General features: G+C 35.3%; 2 protein-coding genes and 1 pseudogene across 2 annotated transcripts; 1 reads left to right on the top strand and 2 right to left on the bottom strand.

The window, feature by feature from the left end:
• Positions 1-390: 390 nt before the first annotated feature.
• On the top strand, positions 391-1,583 carry LOC113726081 (uncharacterized). Its single transcript, XM_027249597.2, has 3 exons — positions 391-884; positions 989-1,111; positions 1,190-1,583. Exons 1-3 carry the CDS (start codon positions 519-521, stop codon positions 1,403-1,405), a joined length of 705 nt encoding a protein of 234 aa, XP_027105398.1. The 5' UTR covers positions 391-518; the 3' UTR covers positions 1,406-1,583.
• Positions 1,584-8,214: 6,631 nt separating this feature from the next.
• Positions 8,215-9,794, bottom strand: LOC113723911 (uncharacterized; annotated as a pseudogene).
• Positions 9,795-14,558: 4,764 nt separating this feature from the next.
• On the bottom strand, positions 14,559-15,509 carry LOC140035497 (uncharacterized). Its single transcript, XM_072076751.1, has one exon. It carries the CDS (start codon positions 15,507-15,509, stop codon positions 14,559-14,561), a length of 951 nt encoding a protein of 316 aa, XP_071932852.1.
• Between the last annotated feature and the right edge of the window lie 4,925 nt (positions 15,510-20,434).

Raw genomic sequence — 20,434 nt, 5'->3', positions numbered from 1 at the left:
GAGCATCTCCGCTGCATCATCATCATCATCATCATTTTGGTTTTTGGACAAGCAACTGGTACAAGTTATCACTAAATTAATTGAGAATCTCGAGTTTGGTTATTAACTTTTTTTCTTTGAAAAAAATATTATTATTCATACTTCACTTTTTGTTAATCGCACCTCTCGCTAGTAATTTTATTATATGATTTTTATGATAAAACAAATGTGGCAATGTAATTAACAAAAAATGACATGTCTCCTCTCTTTATTATATGATTTCATTGTGTGAAGGAACATAGACTTGGGTTTCTTCACCCAACGAAATTGCATTAATGGTGAGACTGGGCATAGTTTGGATTAGGCTTTCAGGCCCAAATATAAATATATTTTGGATTTGGACTTGTCAAAGCCTGATGCTCAAAGTGGTTTTTCATTTTTCATTTTTTTTAAAAAAAAATATTTCTAACAATTGGTGTGCGCTTGCCTAAACTTGGGAAATCAGGGCAAGTGGTAGGGATCGTGGGTAATCAATCGCCATGGCCGATGATGAGCAATTACGCAGAAATCACATAATTGGTGATGGAGGCGAAGATGAGGGAAAATCTACGCAGTCGCCACCGGAGAAGAAGCAGGAGCTTGATGAAGAGAGCGGTGGCGCTGAGGAGGAGATGGAAGATAGCGACGGTGCTAAAGAGGGGGAGGACGACATGAGCGATGGCACTGGCGAGGATGACGTGCTTACATCGGAATATGATTCCGACGATTCTGGTTATTTTATTATTGATAATCAGCGACTTCCGAATAGGTTGAAGAGTGATTATTTGCCTGATGGGGCTGAAGGCTCTGAAGAGGTCGATGTAGATAAATGGTCCAAGTACTATCAAGAGATAAGGGAGAGCGAGGTACGTACGCCCCTCTTTTGTTTTTGTTTTTTTTTTTAAATTTTTGTGATGATCTGCTACATAATTTTATCTGAGTGAAGCTGGATTTGCCCGCTCTCGTTTAGGGTTTTGATATCAACCACTATCCGGGTTGTTGTATTATGGCTCCATATCATCCTTTTAATGCTGCTTGCCAAAACCTGTTCGATTACTCTGTGGCTGCCATTAATGATTTCAACCAAAAGGAGGTACGTGCTCTCTTCCGCCCTTAGTTCTGCATCTGCGGTTTAAGGGAAGTGAATTCAGGAGTGTTAAATTTCTTCCAGGGCACAAAGTACAAGTTGGAAAAGGTTGAGAAGGCAAACGCAAGACTTTGGGGTTGTGGAGCCAACCATTACATAACTTTCCAAGCCAGAGAATCTGTTGCTGATGGTTTGAAAACCTTCCAAGCTTTGGTATGGTGGGGCAAAGATGGGTCTGGTTCAGATCCCTTCGCAGCAGTTGTGAAATTCTGCCGGCTCAAAGCAACTGCTGCGACTTGACCTGTATATGCTCTCCTGAGTATGTCAAGCTGCTCGGATTTTCTGGTTTTGGTTTTGAATTTTAACAGGTTATGAATTTTGAAATGAGAATTAGGAAATTGGGTTGAAGATGGCATGCTCTGTACTCTAGACCCTTTTTCCTCCTAATCAAAAGCTTTCTACCCTCTGTTTTTACTTATTTTTCTGAAAGCTAACAGTACCCCCAAAATGGAGGGGAATTTTTTTTTTTTTTTTTTGTAATTTATTGAGGATTTTCTTTGTTTAGTTTATACTTGAATTCTTCTAGGATACCCTCCATTTACGAGAATTATTTTTGTGAATGTCTCGCAGTTATAGCCGTAGAACCATAATATGATTGCAATTTTTACCTCGACCACCATTACTGATTTTCAGAATTTATTCGTGTGATCTAATTGATGTAAAGATATTTTAAAAATATGTCCTCTTGTTCATTGCTAGACAGTTATTTTGTAAAAATATATTTTGATATGACTAAAGCTTTCCCTAGGAACTTAAAATCCAAAAGATTTGGTAAATGAAATGCAACTTAAACTCCCTTATACGTTATTTTGTATACGTGATATAAACCTAAAATGCGAGTTTCTGCTAAAATTTAAATAGGTAAATGAATGCAACTTAAACTTTAGAGATAAATTTTGTTTTGAGTATGCAAAATGAATGCTACTCAAATAGTGATATAACACCCCTTTTCATGCAGAAATGTAACATCCCTTTTCATGCAGAAGGCCCCCCCATCTATATTCACAAAAACGGTTCAACTTTCAATAGTGTGTGTTATATGATTCCTTTTCTTAAACCCCAATAGCCGACTGCTTGTTTAGGGTTTTTCTCAGGAAATCTCAACTACGTACGTATTACTGCAATGGTGGCCACATTTTGTTACTGCAGCAGGTAAAAGTTGTTGTACTATGTACTGTACCCAATCAAGAATCGAGCAACAGCTGTCTTCTTAATTCACACCTTGCTCAATGTGCACAGAAAAGTAACCGCCTCAGCCTTAGCACGGCATTTTGGGGTTGGCTGAGTCCCAAGAAAGAGCTGCAATTTGGAGCTATCAGAAAAGCAAAGGCTCCTTCTTTCTGTCTGGCCACAAAAATGGAGGATTTGGTGGCTAGTCTAACCATAGTTGCAGGAGGAGGAAAAGCCAAAAGGAGCAAGAAGATCCCCACTTCAAACTCTTACCGGATGGTTTGATAGTATCCCATATCTTTAACAAAATCTCTGAGGCTAATTCTCTCTGCAGATGTTCTTTGGTTTCTAAACGTTTCTCTTCCCTTGTTTACCAAACCAAAAATGTTTCTGTCGAGATCCCACTTCGGATTCCCCGCCAGGAACTCGATAAGAAAACCACTCCTGCTTGTTTTCCAGGAAAACCAGTCCACTGTTTCATAGCTCCCCTGGGGATGTTTCCCTTCCTCCAGAAGTCCCAGCGATTGACTTTCCACTTCGAGCACTTGGATTTCGAGTTTCTGTCTCATCTCACCACCAAATTTCTTGCTAAATTCTCCCGCATGGAATCCCTCCATGTGGAAATCTTGTATCCGCCGGAAGATTCCGAGGCCACAGGCAGTATCCGTTTCATCAAGGAACCTGTGATGAAGTGGAAGCTCGACTTCGAATCAGATACTTTTATATATCTCTATGCTTCCAGAAGTTGTCTTGATGATGCTAACAACATTTATGCTAGGGAAATTGGGTTGCTTACCGTTGAATGTCATTGTCATCTGGCTATGGGTTTTTACACTTTCTCGATAATGGAAACCCTCCTGCCTTTCTTACCGGAATCCCTTCTCCGGGTGACCATCACAGATTCCAAGAACCGGAGCAAGCAAGATCTGGGAAAAACTGATCTCGCTGATCAGATGAGGCGGATTTGTGATAATCCAAGAAATACCGAGTATTTGCAGAGGGTGACGAGTGCTAAATCTAGAGTTAAGTTTCCATTTTCAGGCCCAATCGGGCAATCTTTTACTCTTTTCTTGGCCAATGAGTCCGAGGATTACTTGAAAGTACAATCCGCTTTTGAAGATAAAGATGAGGTTTTTGTTGAAACTGTACTGGAAATGGTGAAGGAGATTAGAGCTAGTCTCTGAGGAAATCTCGCTTAGCAAACAAATATCTATCTCGTCATGATGATCTTTAAAAAGTCTAAAATTCGTTTGGTTTTTGAGGTTTGATTTTCAATGGGGTAGTCAGTCTGCTGTCATTACTGTTTTTAATGCATTTTCGCGTTACTTTTTTTTTTTTTTTGGGGGCGAAAGGTCAGCTACTATGTATTAGTTTAATTTTGAGACTCATGAATCGTTCATGTAATATTAATATTAGTAGTCTGCCGGTGAATCAATGTTATTATTAATTGCTAGCAGTTTCGTTCTGTCTCTTGTTATTTTGGGGCTAAGGAAAAGCGATTCATCCGTTACTAAAGCGGAGGAAATTAGGAGTAGGGAAAATAGATTCAAAGCAACAAACAAGTTCATATGTATTATCATGAGTTAAAAAAAAACCACCACCATCACCATGTAATTGAGACAGCGTGATAGAAGAAGCTGATTATACCCACAGCCACCCACCCCTATTTAGGGAGTTTGGGGCTACCCTTATTACATTAATTAGTGTGTTTGGATTGAAATAATTTGAAACAAAATAATTTACTTCACAAATTTCAATCACATTTTTTATTTTTTCAATCACTTTTTTATTTCACATACATCACATCATAAAAAGTGTTACCGTAAATATCTCAAATAAATCATCCAAGTAAACTCTTATCCGAACAATCGCTTGAAAATAATCATGTTTCCGAGTAAGTTTATACATACCCCTAACATCAACATCCTCGTTGCCAAAGTTTACGTACAAGTGCTTTCTTCTGTCAAGACATCAGCTTTTAACCACGTGAAAGTTGTGTTTGCCCCAGTTGCTAGGAGCAGCATTATTATTATTATTTTTGCCAACAGTCTTATCTTTACTGATCAGAATGTTGTCAATGAGACAGAATTTAGTCTTCTCACCAGGAAAGAAGTAAAGGAATTACCTCTTACATGAACATGCATTGCCATTGATTCAAACTATAGCCAGAAAATTATTCTGCTGTCTGATGCTATTACGTGCCATTTACTTTGTTGGCATGTTCTCCGTATTTACTGACAGTACCACAGCACTTCACACATGTTTATCTTAATGAGATAGAGATTCTCTCAAGTTCTTGTTTCCTTGGCTGATGGGGAGCGCATATGATATAATTCCACATGTGTATAATTTGGTAAAAGACTTGGATACAATTCCAATAAAAAGTAATAGTACTAATTCTTTTCCTATTAGTAGCAGTATTTTCCAATTTTCTCAGTTTTTCTAACTTCAGAGTTGGCCTCAAATAGCTACGGTAAATTTAGGGAATTTGTTGGATTCGGTGAGGTGGACGAAAATCATGAGTTGGCATAAATAAAAAGGAGATTTCATTTTCTTAATGCTCTAACAACGTTAACAGGCAATTATGTTAACAACGTTAACATTATTATTTCATTTTCTTAAGCTAAACAAGCCATGACGGATTAGAAGTCAAATCCTACCAAGGATTTTCACTTTTTCGACCATAACTAAGGAGATACTACTATTGTCAGAAGGCTAAACTTTTTTTTTTTCAGAAATCAACGTCCCTGAGCATTTCTATTACATCTTCGATAAGAACCTCTTCTTCACCTTCAAAAGCTTGTTTTACTCTCTGGAAATTACAAGCAGAATTTCCTACTTGATCAGCATTTCTTTTGCGCTTGAGAAGAGTAATCATGATCATATATGAGCTGCCACTTGACAGCACTGGCAGTTTCAGCGAAGGTGCAAACCAGAATCCAATGCTTTCCTCGTCTCCTTGATCCTTAGCATTTGTTGTTCTTGTATTCGTTGGAATATCAGTCCTCCTCATCAGAGCAAGTTCACTTTCTCCAAGATCAAGCCTACCTCGCTTCTCAGAATCTGTGAATATAACATGCTGAAGGGATTCTGGTAAAAAAGGAAGAAGGGATTCCATCAGTGAAAACGTTAGGCAAGCAATATCCAGATGACAGCCAAAGTGAACCTTCATAAGGGACCCAATTTCAGCAGCAGCAGCAGGATCGGCTGGGCCAGGGCTCGTTGGGGGGGGCCAGGATTAGTATATATTTAGCTGATTTTCTGTCAATCTTCCACTTGACCACTGGCTGCTGCTCATTCCGTGAACCGCAACGATGAAACTCAACTTGGAGAGATTTGATGGAGTTGAATTTCCAGAGACACTTGGTTGACGGATGAGACAAGAATTGATTTTCAGAGGCTGTAGGAGTAGGAGAGGACGGCGGACGAGATCCGTGGCCATGAACGAAGAACTCGAAGGGAATGGTGACAATGTGGACGCCTTTTTTTCCAGCTAAACAAAAACGACGGGTGAAGTCCCTGAATTGATCGAGTCCATCATCATCTGGGACCAGGAGAGGTATTTTCAAGAAAACATTTCGGGTTTGGTAAACTAGAGAATATAAATGCTTGGAGACAAGTGAACACCAGCACAGGGACTTGGCCTCTGAAATTTTGTCAAATATGTGGGATATCAACAGATCATCTGGTAAGCGTTTGAAGGGATCTTGACCATCTTCTGCTGCTGCTGCTGCTGGTGATGGCATTTTGTTTGATGATCAAGTTAATCCTTCGTTTCTTGGTGGAATATCGCTCTATCAGGTCAAATTTCAAGGGCTACAGGAGGATTGATCATTTGATCTAGTAGTACATTAGTTCAGCGTTAGCTTCTTATAGCAACTGCAAAGCAATCTTTACTCCTCTGATATCTATGCTTGTCCAAATTTGTGCTTCACTTTAATTTTTTTTTTTTTGAGTCTTTTCAGGTTTGACAATAACTTGATACTATCTTGTTGCCCAAGTATCTGTGACATTAATGATGGTCACAAAGCTACGTACAAGCGAATCAGGCAGAGACTGACAATGCTAGTGTGCGTCCTTCCATGCGCATTAATTCAACATGTAGTATGACCAAAATAAAGTCCCAAAAGATGAAAAAAAAGCATCCTTCCCTGTAAAGCCAACAAGAGTGCTAGACAAGCAATGAAAGAGCTGAAGCATAGAGCTTTTTTTTTTTTTTTTTTTTTTTTGGCAGTAGCTGAAGCTTAGAGCTGGAAACAGAAAAAGTTTTCTAGTAATATGTTTTAGTAAACATATATAGGATTTCCTGACTTGTCATTAGTCTGGAGAGTGACACTCCTAATTGCACCCGTTCTAATTTGTATCATAAACTCCAGCAGTTGGGGCTGATTAATAAGACAATAATGGAGATTAGGAGGTCCTATTCAGTTGTTCTGAGTTAAGATTTGCTTTCAAATACTTGGATAATTCAATTCACAACTGTAGTTCAAGAATGACTAAAATTTTACTTATATGTGAATTCTAATGAATGGTTAAAACAAAAATAAATTACAAAATAACGGAGAAAAAGATAAGAATCCAAGCCGGGTTCCCCACCTTAATGTTGGTTAATAACAGAGAAAGAATAATAATATGTTTGTGATTTTTTAAAACAGGAGAAAAGAGAGAAAACGAAGTAATTGAGCATCTTTCCAACCTGGGAATCTTTTAAGTCTTAATACTAGTATACTACGTACTCCTTAATTATCCCATCGTACTCCTCAATTCCTTTTCTTTCATATGAAATTTCCAACCCACGAAAGCTCTTCTCTTCTAGTATATTGTTGTAAAAATTTTCAATTCTTTTCATTCAAAAAAGAAAAAAAGTTTTCTCTTATTTCTTTTTCCTTCCTAAAAACAAACATAGCCTTAATTACAATGCAAATAATACCGATAAGTTCATCATAGCTAGGTTAGCCAAATTGGAAGAAAATTACGAAGATGCATGTAGATTATCACAAACTAGGGTTGAAAATTGTAAAATGGTTCCCAAAAAAAAAAAAATTCTAATATCAGAAAGGCCCTCTTGTTCCTCTAGTATTTTGAAGATTTCTGGAATCATTGAGCTCTGGAGAGTGAAGTGTCAAAGTGTGATCCTCCCATTTAGCAATACCATACCCAAAAAAAGAAAGAAAGAGAGGGCAGTTATTTTTTACTTGGTTCTTTTCTCCCTGGGGGGCAAAAATGTCATTCCCTATTTTTTTTTTTTGTGATTCTTTATTTTTTTGAAGGTAAATTATTTTTCCTATGATTTGGAACCGTACCACATAATTCCTATAATTTAAAAACTTATGTATTACTCCCTCATAATTTGGAGTAAAGTATAACTGTTAGTTTCCATTAAAACTAATTATCAAAGTTAAAAAAAGGTCAAATAAAAACTAATACTACTTCTTCTTTTTCCTTTTTCTTTCTCTTTTTCTTTTCCTTTGGAAAAATAAGAGATGATATTAAAAAAAAATCATATTTTGCCCTACTAAATTGTAATAAATCTTAATTTGCCCCAAATGCAAACAAAAAAAAAAAGAAGAAAGAAAAATAAAATTTAGATAAATAAAAAAAAAGAAAATTAAAAAGTACTACATTGAAAGTAAGAAATAGCCAAAAAAGGTGACACTGTGGTTTAGTATTTTCTCAATTCTGATAGAGAAGTTACTGAGATGGAAGACTGGAAGTGAACTTATGGATTCTTAATTGATAGTGCACTGGGGGCTGCAAAAGATGCTATTGAAACGAATTACTAATACTCTTCATACTTGAAAGAAAAGAAGGGACAAAAAGGGAAATAAGTGCTGGGACATTTAAAGGCTTGCAAGCACAACCGTCCTAAATTTTGCGCCTTACACTGTTAGTGGAATATTTGAAGGCCTAGCTACTAGCAAATCGCCATCAGGGAACTTGGAAGCAGTAGTCTGCAGGCGTTATCCAGCTTACAGCAATATTCCAGAAAAAATTATTTGGCTTTAGATGCTGCTGAAAGCTTCAAAATCTACAGACGTCATGCATGAAAACTTTCTGATGCGTCTCCCCCTGAGACTTCAACTCTCAATCATAGGCGACATTGTGGGACACTAATTCAGTTAATGTGATGGAGCTTAAAACATGAAGATTATTGTTTCAATCACTCCAAGAACTTATGTACAAGAACTGCCGAGTACATGTTAATTGCAAAAATCGAGCAAGTGAAAATAAAAAAAGGCAATCGCTAAACGGAAACCTATTACGCTTTTCCTACCTGTGAATGGTTCAAATTTAGTTTCTTCTTTCTTGCAAGCATGTTATTCTTTTTCGTCTTTCTTCGGGGATCCCTCATTAACCACGCTAGATCGTCCGAACACCATGCTTCCGGGGTCTTGACACCCACGGGTTTTTGACGAAGTCTTGCCGCTGATTTCATCCGTCTCCATCTTTTCTACTACCGCGTCAGACACCGCAGGCACTTAGGGCTGCAAACGAGCCGAACCGAGTCGAGTTTTGAGCTAATCGAGCCGAGTCTCGACTAAATTTTATCAAGTTCGAGCTCGACTCGAATCAAGTCGAGCCAGCTCGAAAAAAAATAAAAAAAAAATATTTTATTTTTAAAAAAATAAATAAAATAATATTTTTTTCTGAATAAATAATAAAATATTAAGAATATATACGTAATTTTACTATAAAAATAAAAAATAAAAAAAATTTATATATAATATACGTAATTTTATTATTAAATAAAAATAAAAAAATATATATATATATATACTCAAGTTCGAAGCGGGCTCGCGAGCTAACGAGTTTAATATTCTTAGCTCGAGCTCGACTCGAGCCGTTTGATTCGTTTGCAGCCCTACTGGCACCGCCCCATCTAACCGTCTTGCTAAGCCAGAGAAGGCTACAAACTTTTGCTTGTCTTTGCCTTCCTTGCTGTTTCCAATTTTATTTGCTACATGTGAGCCTTTCTTCTCTGGCTCTATATAATCCAAAGGAGCAGCAAAATCCACCTCGCAGTCTGTATCAATAATGCTTATTGCCGAGTTTGGTTTGGTTTCCACTACATCAATGCTAAACTTCTTCTGGAATTGTGTGAGATTGTAATGGTATCTCCGGTGGTCAAACAAGCAAACTTCTTGAGGGCTTTCTCCAAAACGGCTTTAGGATCGGATATGTTAATGAAATCTGTGGTGTGTGGCTGCAACTTCACATAAGTTCCTTTTGGAAGAGAGACATCCTTGAGGAGGACGAGGTCCCCTTCGAGGATTTTCAAGTTGTCCATCATCCATTGAGGGAGGAAGACGAAACCCTCTTCGGCAGTGAATTCCAAGACTCCGCAATGAGAAGTGCGGACACAATCGTCATAAGTATTTTGGATTGAAAACATCATTGGATAATCGATCCTGAGAGCAGAAAGGCAGTCTAAAGCTGAAGCTGGCATAAGAATTTTGTTTCCCTTGTTGAGTTTTGTTTGTCGGATTGTAGAAAAAGAATGGCAAAAATAATGGTGCACGAATTGTTGATTCTCTCCCAAATACTCCGTTGGTGTTGTTAAGAACTTCATTATCAAACGCGTAATAAAGTAACGTAAGAAAGCGTAATACAGGCTTATAACCTATAATATCTGTATATATAGAGTACTACATCGTTGAATCCTATTCACTTTTGGAGATTAAGATTCCCAAATTAAAAAAAGGAAAACAAAATTAATTTACGATATATATCTTTTTTAAAAAATAATTCGCATAATAGGATAAAAATAGAACCAGGCTCAAAAGTTTCCAATGCAAGTTAACTAGTACGAAAAAAGAAAAATAGAACCATAATTAAATTAACTAGTAGTCCCCCCCTTCCTAACCCCCGGCCCCATTCCACAAAAATAAATTTAAAAAAAAGAAGAAAAAAACTCAGCGCATTACAACATCACATTAATCTAGGGACAGATCTATAAGCAGAAAACAAAAAACCAGAGCAAAGTAATTAGAATAACTTCAGTCAAAAAAGAAGACTACAATACTTAAAACAACAATATTAATGTAAAACTAGCATGTTAATGATAGAATTTGCTAGCAGCATTCCAAGCCCATCAAAAATCATGAAGGTATTTGTCCAGAAAAAATTTTACTTGATAAATAAACAGATAAAAACACCTGCAGAAGAAGATAGCAAAAGCCCCCTTGAAGTATTAGGGTAAAACATTTTTAAAAAATACTGCATACGAAAATTGGAAAAAAAAATTCATTTCCAACAAAAATATAAAAAAGTGAAAAAAAACTCCATTTATTTTAATTGCCAAGTATGAAAGATTAAAAGCAGAAAGTTTAGCATGGAAGAAGGTATTTTTATACCTGAGTTTGTATATTTGCTTTTTTTTTTTCTTCTGTTAGCTTCTGTAAGGGCCTTACCCTCCTAATCTTTCAATAATATTGATGGTGTCTGCCCTAATTATACCCCTAAAAACCCCTTGGCAGAAGAAGAAGCAAGCTTGCTTCCTTTGCCACTTCCCTTATTTCCCTTATTTTCTTTTCCATTAGATCCATCCCCAACATTGTCATCTTTTTTTCTTATGTTTGGAAAGGCCCAATTCATAAGATATTATTCTCAATGAGACCAAAATATAAAACGAGCTTCTGTCCTGATTTTTCCAATCCCATTTTGTCCAAAACCAATACCCCATGAATTCTTGAATTGAAATATCTCAACCCCACTTTGCAGATATGGATAGAAGGTCATTATGCTGCATTAATGGGATCAAAGAGAGAGTATGAATTGGCTTTCCAAAGACAAGGAAAAAGATGACAAAAATGGGGATGGTTCTAATGGAAAAGGATATAAGGAAAACAAGAGACATGGCAAAGGGGCAAGCCTGTTGCTTCTTCCACCAAAGGGCTTTTTTAATTGGAGATATAATCAGGGCAAACACCATGAACATTGTTGATTTGGTTGCATCACTGGTTATGATGCAGGAGGATATGAGAAGGATGCCTCACAGGAAATCAGCTTTGGCGCTTTTTTTTTGGGTGGTAAAAGAGATAGCTAGGTATTTATCTCTATGCAATGTTTTACAAATCAGACCGTTAATTGAACCGGTGAAATGAAAGGGTCGAGGTTCAACCGGTCGGACCGATTCAATCTTGGTTCAATGAATTTTTTAAAAAATATTTTATATAAATACATATATGCACAAAATAACACATGTAATGGACTAATTTAATACTTTACATGATGAAAAGTTTACTATTTTTGAATAACTTGGATTTTTAAAAATAAATTATTTATTTTTGAATTATAAGTTAAAACAAATAAATTTCATCTCAATTTCAATTATATCTACCAAAAAATCTTAAATCCAACCCACAAATATTACAATATTTTGAAATTATACAAAATTCACGTCTATGAGAATTTAGACATTGTGAATTTAAATTTAAATTTACGTTTTGGGATTTAGATATTGCAATTTAAAAAAGAAAGTTAGGAGTTTAAAAAAAATCAAGAGAATCGAAAATAGAAATGCAAACTTGATAAGAAACAAAAAATGAGATAAAAGTAAGTGATTGTGTGCATTAAATAATTTGGGTTAAAAAAATAATTCTTTTTTAACTTTTTTAATTTAATGGACAAAAATAAAATTAAATGATGTAAGAAAATATTAATAAATTAAAAATAAAGATGTTTGATTAAAAAGGGAGTGACAAAAGAAAAGAGGATAGAGAGAGAGAGAGAGAGAGTTAAAGATTAAAAAGAAAGAGCCGTGAGAGGATGAGATTTTGTAAAAAAAAATATAAAAAAAAGAAATATAAGTGTTTGTTTTATATAAATAAATTATAACAAAGATTAATAAAATATGATAGTGCAACGGTTACTATATTGGTTTTCTATTATAAAGGTCATGAGTTCGAATCTTGAAAGCTACATTTTGCAAAACGTTAAAAAACAAAAAAAATCGAAAAAAACTGGTTCAATCCGATTTTGACAGTTTCACGGTAAAACCGGTCGGTCCGGTCCGATTTTCAAAACATTGCCTCTATGGCTCCATGCTATGCTCCCCTGTTCTTTAGTGACATTCGGGTCCGAGCAATTATTAACATGAATTGCTTTGTAGTACTACAATTTAGTAGTACACCTTTTAGAGGTTGTACAACATCCAAAGAAAATTTTGTAAAAATTTATGCCTTGAATTGTAGTTTTTTTACAAAAAAAAATTTATTTTTTTGCAAATATATTTTTCAATCACTCTTCTATTTTACATGTATCAAATACAATACATTTTCTTTTTACAAAAATTTTTAAAAATAGCAATTCAAACAAGCTCTTACGTTGCATAGAAATCAAATGCTTTTCATGGTCAAATTTTTGTGTTGGGATAGGAGGTCATCGATGGCAGAAGAGAATCACCTGTCCTCCCTGCTGCTTCATGTTGTTTTGCAGAAAGCAGAAATCGCAAGTATAGCTGTATAAGTCGGATAACTGGAGAAAGCAGCCAGCTGGTCTCCCCTTGCGCGTATGGTGTTAGCTGGTGGTGGTACTATTCAACATCCAATGCACGGTGAAATTAGTGGGGGATGCCAGATTGTCAGATTAGTGGCTAATTGATGGTTTTATTTCATTGTGGCTAATGCAGAAATGGACCTGTTTGTATTGTTATTTTTAAGAGTTTTGTAAAAAAAGTGTACTGTAACGATTTGATACATGTGAGATAAAAAAGTGCTTGAAAAATGTGTTCATAAAATACGTAAAAAAATTTTCACAATAAATCAAAATCCAAATTGGTTATTGTCTATGCTTTTAAGCCGTGCATTCACCCTCTTCTTTCTTTGGATACGAGTTTTAGCTACTGTCGTGTTTGGGAAATTAAACAATGAAAGAACGAGAAGATTTAATAGAAAATGTGTCTATCTTTAGAGGTTGATTTATTTTGTTTGGATTGCAATATTTTGAAGTTTTTGTAAAAAAAATGTAATGTAATGATTTGAAATATACGAGATAAAAAAATGATTGAAAAATGTATTCACAGAAAACGTAGAAAAATTTTTGAGAAAAATGACTTTCCAAACAAATGTAAAGGGAGAGAACATATATATTAAAAATTATGCTACTTATTTTAAACTTTTATTGATTTTGAATTCTTTTAATTTTTTTCCTTTATCTTATATTCTCTTCACATGCTTGTTTTTTGGTGGAAAACCTTTTTTAAGAAAAAAAAATTATTAAATTTTAAATGAATATGTAAAATATAAAATTAAATTGGTATAAATTATTTTTTTTAAATATTAAATGATAAATGGAACGGGACGGGTACCCACTGACCCGACCTTATCTCAGCGGATACCCGATTATAAGGTACCCGCTGATATGCGGGGCAGGTAAGGATCAAAAAATGGCTGACCCGCAAAATGTGGATCAGATCAATCAAATGGTGAATAGGACAGGTATTCGACCCACGCCCACCCCTATTTAATATTACGAGTGTGTTTAGATAACCAACGCCTAAAATCCTCTGTCGCGAATGAATGACCAAGAATTGCAGAGGAGATGGGACCCACATTTTTCTTCCGGCGGTCAAAGGCAACTCTTGTCTGACTTTTCCAACGCAACGATAGATAACGCGGGCGTCCTTCAAACAACTTCGACCCTTCCCAGGTTTTGACTTTTGATCAACTGAACCCTATGTTAAGTTCCTCAAAATAATTGCCAACACTCAATACTCATTCATCCACAGCTCCGAAAAATAGGGCAACATGGCAGATGGTAAAATAACATCGAAAGACATAGGACAGGAAAGTGACAAGCTAGGGGCAGCGGAGAAAAATGATGGAACGGTTGTAATCGACGTGCCCAATCCCAATGTCCGTGACTTGAGTGCAAGAAATATTCAAATCAGAGTTCAAGCAACGGTTTACCAGCTGAAAGATATGAGCGCATGCTGACTAGCCAGAGGGTATAAACACATGCACCAAACATGGTCTAACCACTGATTTAAACTTGCGATTTTTTTTCCCTTGCCCCCATCCTTCCACTCCGACCCGTCAGGTATATTATTCGAATTCTGAATCTTGCCGAGGAAAAAGCTCTAAGAACTCTTTCCTAATTATTGGACCAATCCTGCCACATTTTTAGATTAGTTAATGGGAAACAAATTTGTGAATTAGCATAGGAAAGAAAATGGTAATGGGCTGCCACTTGACCCATACTCAAGAACAAAAATTGCTCCAGATCAAACGTATCCCAGAATTCCGCTGCTAATGTTCTGCATCGTCAGAAACTGTCTTGCAGCTTCACCATAAACCTTTTCTTCTCCACCCCCTTGAAAAGCTGCGCGGGCTGCCAACAGATCATCACATTCGCCATCATCCCACTTTTCTCTGTACCGTATAACACAAAGCCCCTTCATCACAGATCCAGACAACGGCAATTTAACAAGTGATTTATGCCAGTATTTAACAGCTCCCCTTTCAGCGAATAAATCTCTAATCTTACATCTTTTGATCATCTTTACGTCAATCACCTCACTCCCATCAAAACTAACAAGCCCACCTTGCTTCTTTGTGTCTTTGACCTCAACATTTCGTAGGGATTCTGGTAACAAGTGAGTCAACGTTTTCATCAGTGCCAACGTCAAGAATGCATCGTTGAGATGATTGAAGACGCATCCCCTAATGACGTCTAATTCCTCATCTCCGACTCTATCGTCAACTTCTTCAACAACAACATCGTCATTGTTAAGACTCTCTGCAAACAGCATGATAAAGCTAGCAGATCCCAAGTCGATCTTCCACTTAACGAGCGGCTCATTACAAGTACTGGAGCAGACGTCGGAGCTCCTCCCACCGCCTCCAGGACAGTCGAATTCAATGCGGAGGGATTCCACGGAAGTGAATTTCACAAGAAATTCGGTAGCAAGGTTCAGCACATAATCTGCAGGAATGACAGGGTCTGTTGGATCGGTCCACTCCTGGTCGGGAATCTGAAGTGGGATTTTGACGGAAACAGTCTTGGATTGGAAAACAAGACCTGAAAAACGCTTAGAGACCATTGAACAACGGAAAAGGAACTGGGCTTCTGGGATTTTGTCAAAAATGTGGAACAGAATTAGCCCATCTGGTAAGCGATTGAAGGGACGTTCAGCATCCTCTTCACCTACTTGATTAACGCCAAAATCCTCCATTTTCAGTTCGCAGATTCTGTGTTGCTTTTTCTGATTGCTTGAAACTTTCAGTCGCTAAATTCCTAGTTCCAGGTGATATTTATGGACACGCAGGACAGCTAGGATAGAACAAAGGGGAGCGGGGAAGATGAATTTAATCACAGCTGTTGCTTTGGTAGCACCACAGAACAGCAAATGTACAATTGCTTTTTACGGCAGCAAGAAAATGCTGCCACCATTATCCTATCCAGCATTATCCATAAAATAGTTGTTTCATTCAATAAATCTGATTTAAGGAGATCATTTGTGAAAAAGGAAATTGTTTATCAGAATTCAGTAATTAGTTGCCTTAACGAACAATTGGATCCTGTGACATGCATATTAGTTTCAGTCCTACCTGTTTGAATATTTTCATTCCAAATACGGGTCGCGTATGCAATCCGAGTCAATTAAGTTGTACAAAATCATTATCAGAAAAATTATAGTATACCGTAAGCAAAGATGCTCTATGCCTAGATAGTTAAAAATGGAATGTGGAAGTTATTCTCATATTGTTTTGGATATGGCTAAACATATATAACTTATCAAGCTTGTAATGTGACTGCTTCTTTTTTCTTTTTCTTTTTTTCCTTTTAGACTATATTGCTTTTTCCATAAACCTTTTTATGCACTTGTATCAATGGTCATTAATTTCTTTATCTTCTTATTAAAATTCTCCAACAGCATTCCTTATTTAAAAGCTTCTCTTCTTTTATAGAATCGATTAATTATCATCTTTGGATTTATTTCACTTGCTAATTCTTTTTTTTTTTTTTGGAGAAATTTACTAGCCAAGTCTCTTATCTTTCGCCCCCAGTTTTTTGGAGATTTTTTCCCTTTGAAAAGCAATAAAGAATGATTCTAGAGTTCTTCCCGAGTTCACAGATACATGATAAGCAAGAGTGGCCTCATTTAGCCATTTACACGCTTGTGTTAATGATCTTTTTATTTCTTTATCTTCTAAAATTTTTTTTGAGATACTCACTCGCCAATTCTCTTACTCGTATTTTCTCTTCTATTTTGAATTTTACCCTAAAACTTATCATGTTGCACGTTTTCACCTTTTTTAAACATTTCTGATGCAGCTTCACCAAAAAAATTTGCCTTCTCCTTTGAAAGCTTATTTTGCAATTCCTCTTTGAAAACCCGAAAAAAAAGAAGGAGAAGAAGCACTGAAAGTAGTGATGATTTTTTTTCTTAATTGTCACTTAAAAGGAGGAGGTACGGACTTTCTAGTTGAGCGTGGCAGTGGAATTTAATCACAATATTAGCTGAACATACAAAAATTGCTCAAGAGCCAAATTAAGTAACCAAAGAAAAAGCAAGTAGGCATATGGTACAACTCTACGAGGAAACCAATTACCAATCCAGAATCGAGGATATTTTTGCATCAAACCCCCAAAGAAGCAAATTCCTTCTATGCATCTCCATGAAGAAAATTCTCTTTTTCTTTTCTAAAATCCGAGACTATAAACAGACAACATGGATGGATTAGAAAAGGACGAAGAAGCTGCACAATAAAATAGTAAATTAATGAACTAGAAGCTCTAAAATAATGACAATAAAACTCCGATTATATACCAGAATAGGCCGTCCAATCAAAAGAAGAAATCACTAGCAAAGCATAATGAACATGCTATAACTGTAGAATCTGCAGCAAGACTCTCCCCAACCCCACAAAAACAATTTCACCGTGTTTTGGCTATCACACATGGGAATCAAAGGCAGACCAGCCACAAAAATCCTTTGTCAATGTTGTTCTTAGTCAACAACTCCTTTGCAGCTTCACCAAAAACCACCGATGTTCTTCACCTAAAACAGCTGCTTTTGCTGCCATGAAGTCATCATCCTCATCATCAACCCAATTTTCCTTGTAGCTGATCACGACAACCCTTTTCATCTCCGTCCAGAGAATGGCAGCTTAAGGAGACGTTTTTCATGCCAGTACTTGGCTGCTCCGTTGCCACCCAAAAAATTTCTGACGTTAAACCTTTTTCAGCATATGGACATCAACACCTCATTTCCACCATTATCTGTCATCCCACCTTGCTTCTTGGAGTTTGTCACCACAACATTTTCAAGGGATCCCAATAGAAGACGGACTAGCATTTTTATCAGTGAGAACATGTAATTACTACTTGAATGAGAAAAATTGTAGAAAGTAGAACAAAAACTCCACAACAGAAGAATTTTTTGTATTTCATTTTAAGTATACAATCTTGCTCTCACTGAGCCTAGGTCCTGACTCTACCACCGAGTACAGGAAACGACAGCCAGCTTGGTAATCCTTGTGACAAGATTATCAAGAATATGGGCCGGTTTGAGTTATAATTACTTCACTTAAACAACTCCTTGAAAACCTGACCATTTAACTACTACAAATAGGTGGAAGACTCAACTTGGAAAGAAATAATTTCTTGTCTAGTGAAATTATTTACCAGTTACCGTATCAGCATGTATAAACACTAGCCAACTGGCTTGCTTCGAACTCATCACTTTATAATTAACCAAGAGAATAGTTTCCCCAAGTGTTGAAGGTAGCCACTGTCTAAGACGTTTTGTCAGAGTAAATGTTCGCTAATCCAAGAATGAAACTGGTTGAGGTGACGCCACCAAATAATGTTTTTTTTTTTTGTTGCTGAATTTCTCTTGCTTTTCTGCTTTTGTTTGAAATTTATTCCCTCTTCAAATTTTGTTTTTGGCTTTAACTAAGCGGAAATTTCTTCTTGCTGCAAAGCAACATGGAAGGTACAAGCGGATCAGGCTGCGACTTTAGAGCCCGTTTGCTTTGAGCAAGTGTCTTTAAAAGGTAGTTAAGAAACGTGTTATTTTTTAAATAATGCTACATTTCTACAAATAAATCACAATTTTGTTTTATATTTGACTAAATTATTTATTTATCTAAAAGTTTAATAAAAATGAAATTAAATGTTCTATTAATATCCATATATTCATTCTATATCTTTCTAAGGATAATAATTAGTATCTAAGACTACTCCATTAGGTATTTATATATATTAAAATTACTATTTTATATTTATAAATAGGGATAATTGCAGAAACCTCCCCTGAGGTTTCTGACATTTGCACTGACCTCCCTTGTGGTTTGAAAAATTACACTGACCTCTCCTGAGGTTACTAATCCTTTGCAAATTTAGTCCAAACGATTAAAATATTATTTTAGAGAATAAAATTAGAATTTTGTACCAGATTTGCCCTTTGTGCTACATATCTAATGAATGACAAAGTACTATAAATCAATTAACAATTAATAAATTTTAAAGAGTATAATTTATGGACAAACACGCGTTACTCATTTAAAGTACCAGCTCTTTACGAGTATTTTACTTTCAAATATTTAATTTATGATAAATATATCAATATTTGTAAGTAAAATTTAAAAAATTGTTATAGTAATATTCTTGCAAAAAGGAAATCGATAGGGTTATTTATTTAATATAAATTAAATATTTTTTTAAAAAAAAATAAATGGCCCATAAAGTATTAATTTTTTATGACTTTCATCCATTACACGAGTAAAGTATTCGCTCTTTATGTGTATTTTATTCTGAATCATTTAATTTGTGTTAAATACATAAATGTTTGTAACTAAAATTGAAAAAGTGTTATATTAATATTTTTACGGAAGAGAGATTGGTAGGTTTTGTATTTAAAAAAATTAAATATTTGAAAGTAAATACAAATCTGTATTTGAGCGTAAATATTTGTATTAAATTAAATGTTTGAAAGTAAAATATCCTTAAAGAACCGGTACTTTAAATAGTTACTGGCTCTTTATAGGTAAACACGCATTATTCATTTAAAGTACCGGTTTTTTACGGATATTTTACTTTTAAACATTTAATTTATGATAAATATATCAATGTTTGTTAGTAAAATTCAAAAAGTGTTACAGTAATATTCTTACAAAAAGGAAATTGGTAGGTTATTTATTTAATATAAATTAAATATTTTTTTTTAAAAAAATGACCCATAAAGTATTAATTCTTTATAGTTTTCATCCATTACATGAGTAAAGTATTGGCTCTTTATGGGTATTTTATTCTGAATCATTTAATTTATGTTAAATATATAAATGTTTGTAACTAAAATTGAAAAAGTGTTATATTAATATTTTTACGGAAGAGAGATTGGTAGTTTTTATATTTAACAAAAATTAAATATTTGAAAGTAAATACAAATATGTATTTGAGCATAAATATTTATATTAAATTAAATATTTGAAAGTAAAATACCCATGAAGAACCGGTACTTTAAATAGGTAATGCATATTTGTCTATGAACTATACTCCTTAAAGTTTATTAATTGTTAATTGATTTGTAGTATTTTGTCATTCATTGGACATATAGTACAAAGGACAAATTTGGTAAAAAATTTCTAATTTCACCCTAAAACAATATTTTAATCGTTTGGACTGAATTTGCAAAGGATTAGTAACCTCAGGGGAGATCAGTATAATTTTTTAAATCACAAGGGAGGTCAGTGCAAATGTCAGAAACCTCAGGGGAGGTTTCTGCAATTATCCCTTATAAATATTAAATTAATACCCACCGAGCGACCCCATTGACATGGTCCCTCCGCCGGATTTAATAACTATGGTTTGGACAAAGCGTAGTTAGGTGATTCAGGTCTATCATTTTTAAATTTTTGCTTGTTTAGTCATTCAATTTTGTTTTAATACGTGGCTTTCAGTTGAAAAAATATTTAAGGATGGCCGCTTTATGGGAGCATTTTTTGCTGCTGCCTTTGTTTTTACTCATTTGTTGCTTCATCTATGAATTTGTTTTGGTGCTAGCTTGGTGTTAAGATATTGTCTTGGGTAGACTTGCAAGTTGTAGGTTGCTGATGAAGTCGTAAATTACTCTTTGTTTTGGGAGGTTTATTG

Source organism: Coffea arabica, chromosome 2c (assembly GCF_036785885.1).
Source record: "Coffea arabica cultivar ET-39 chromosome 2c, Coffea Arabica ET-39 HiFi, whole genome shotgun sequence".
NCBI classification, from domain to species: Eukaryota; Viridiplantae; Streptophyta; class Magnoliopsida; order Gentianales; family Rubiaceae; genus Coffea; species Coffea arabica.
Note: the sequence above shows the minus strand (reverse complement) of the source record. Positions and strands in the feature narration are given on the sequence as shown.

What these genes read in the sequence shown, in the direction of transcription:
- LOC113726081 (XM_027249597.2), top strand. Translation starts at nt 519, where the DNA reads ATGGCCGATGATGAGCAATTACGCAGAAATCACATAATTGGTGATGGA. An exon ending in AAGAGATAAGGGAGAGCGAG is followed by an intron (nt 885 to 988) that starts GTACGTACGCCC and finishes GCTCTCGTTTAG; the next exon opens with GGTTTTGATATCAACCACTA. An exon ending in ATGATTTCAACCAAAAGGAG is followed by an intron (nt 1,112 to 1,189) that starts GTACGTGCTCTC and finishes AATTTCTTCCAG; the next exon opens with GGCACAAAGTACAAGTTGGA.
- LOC140035497 (XM_072076751.1), bottom strand. Translation starts at nt 15,509, where the DNA reads ATGGAGGATTTTGGCGTTAATCAAGTAGGTGAAGAGGATGCTGAACGT.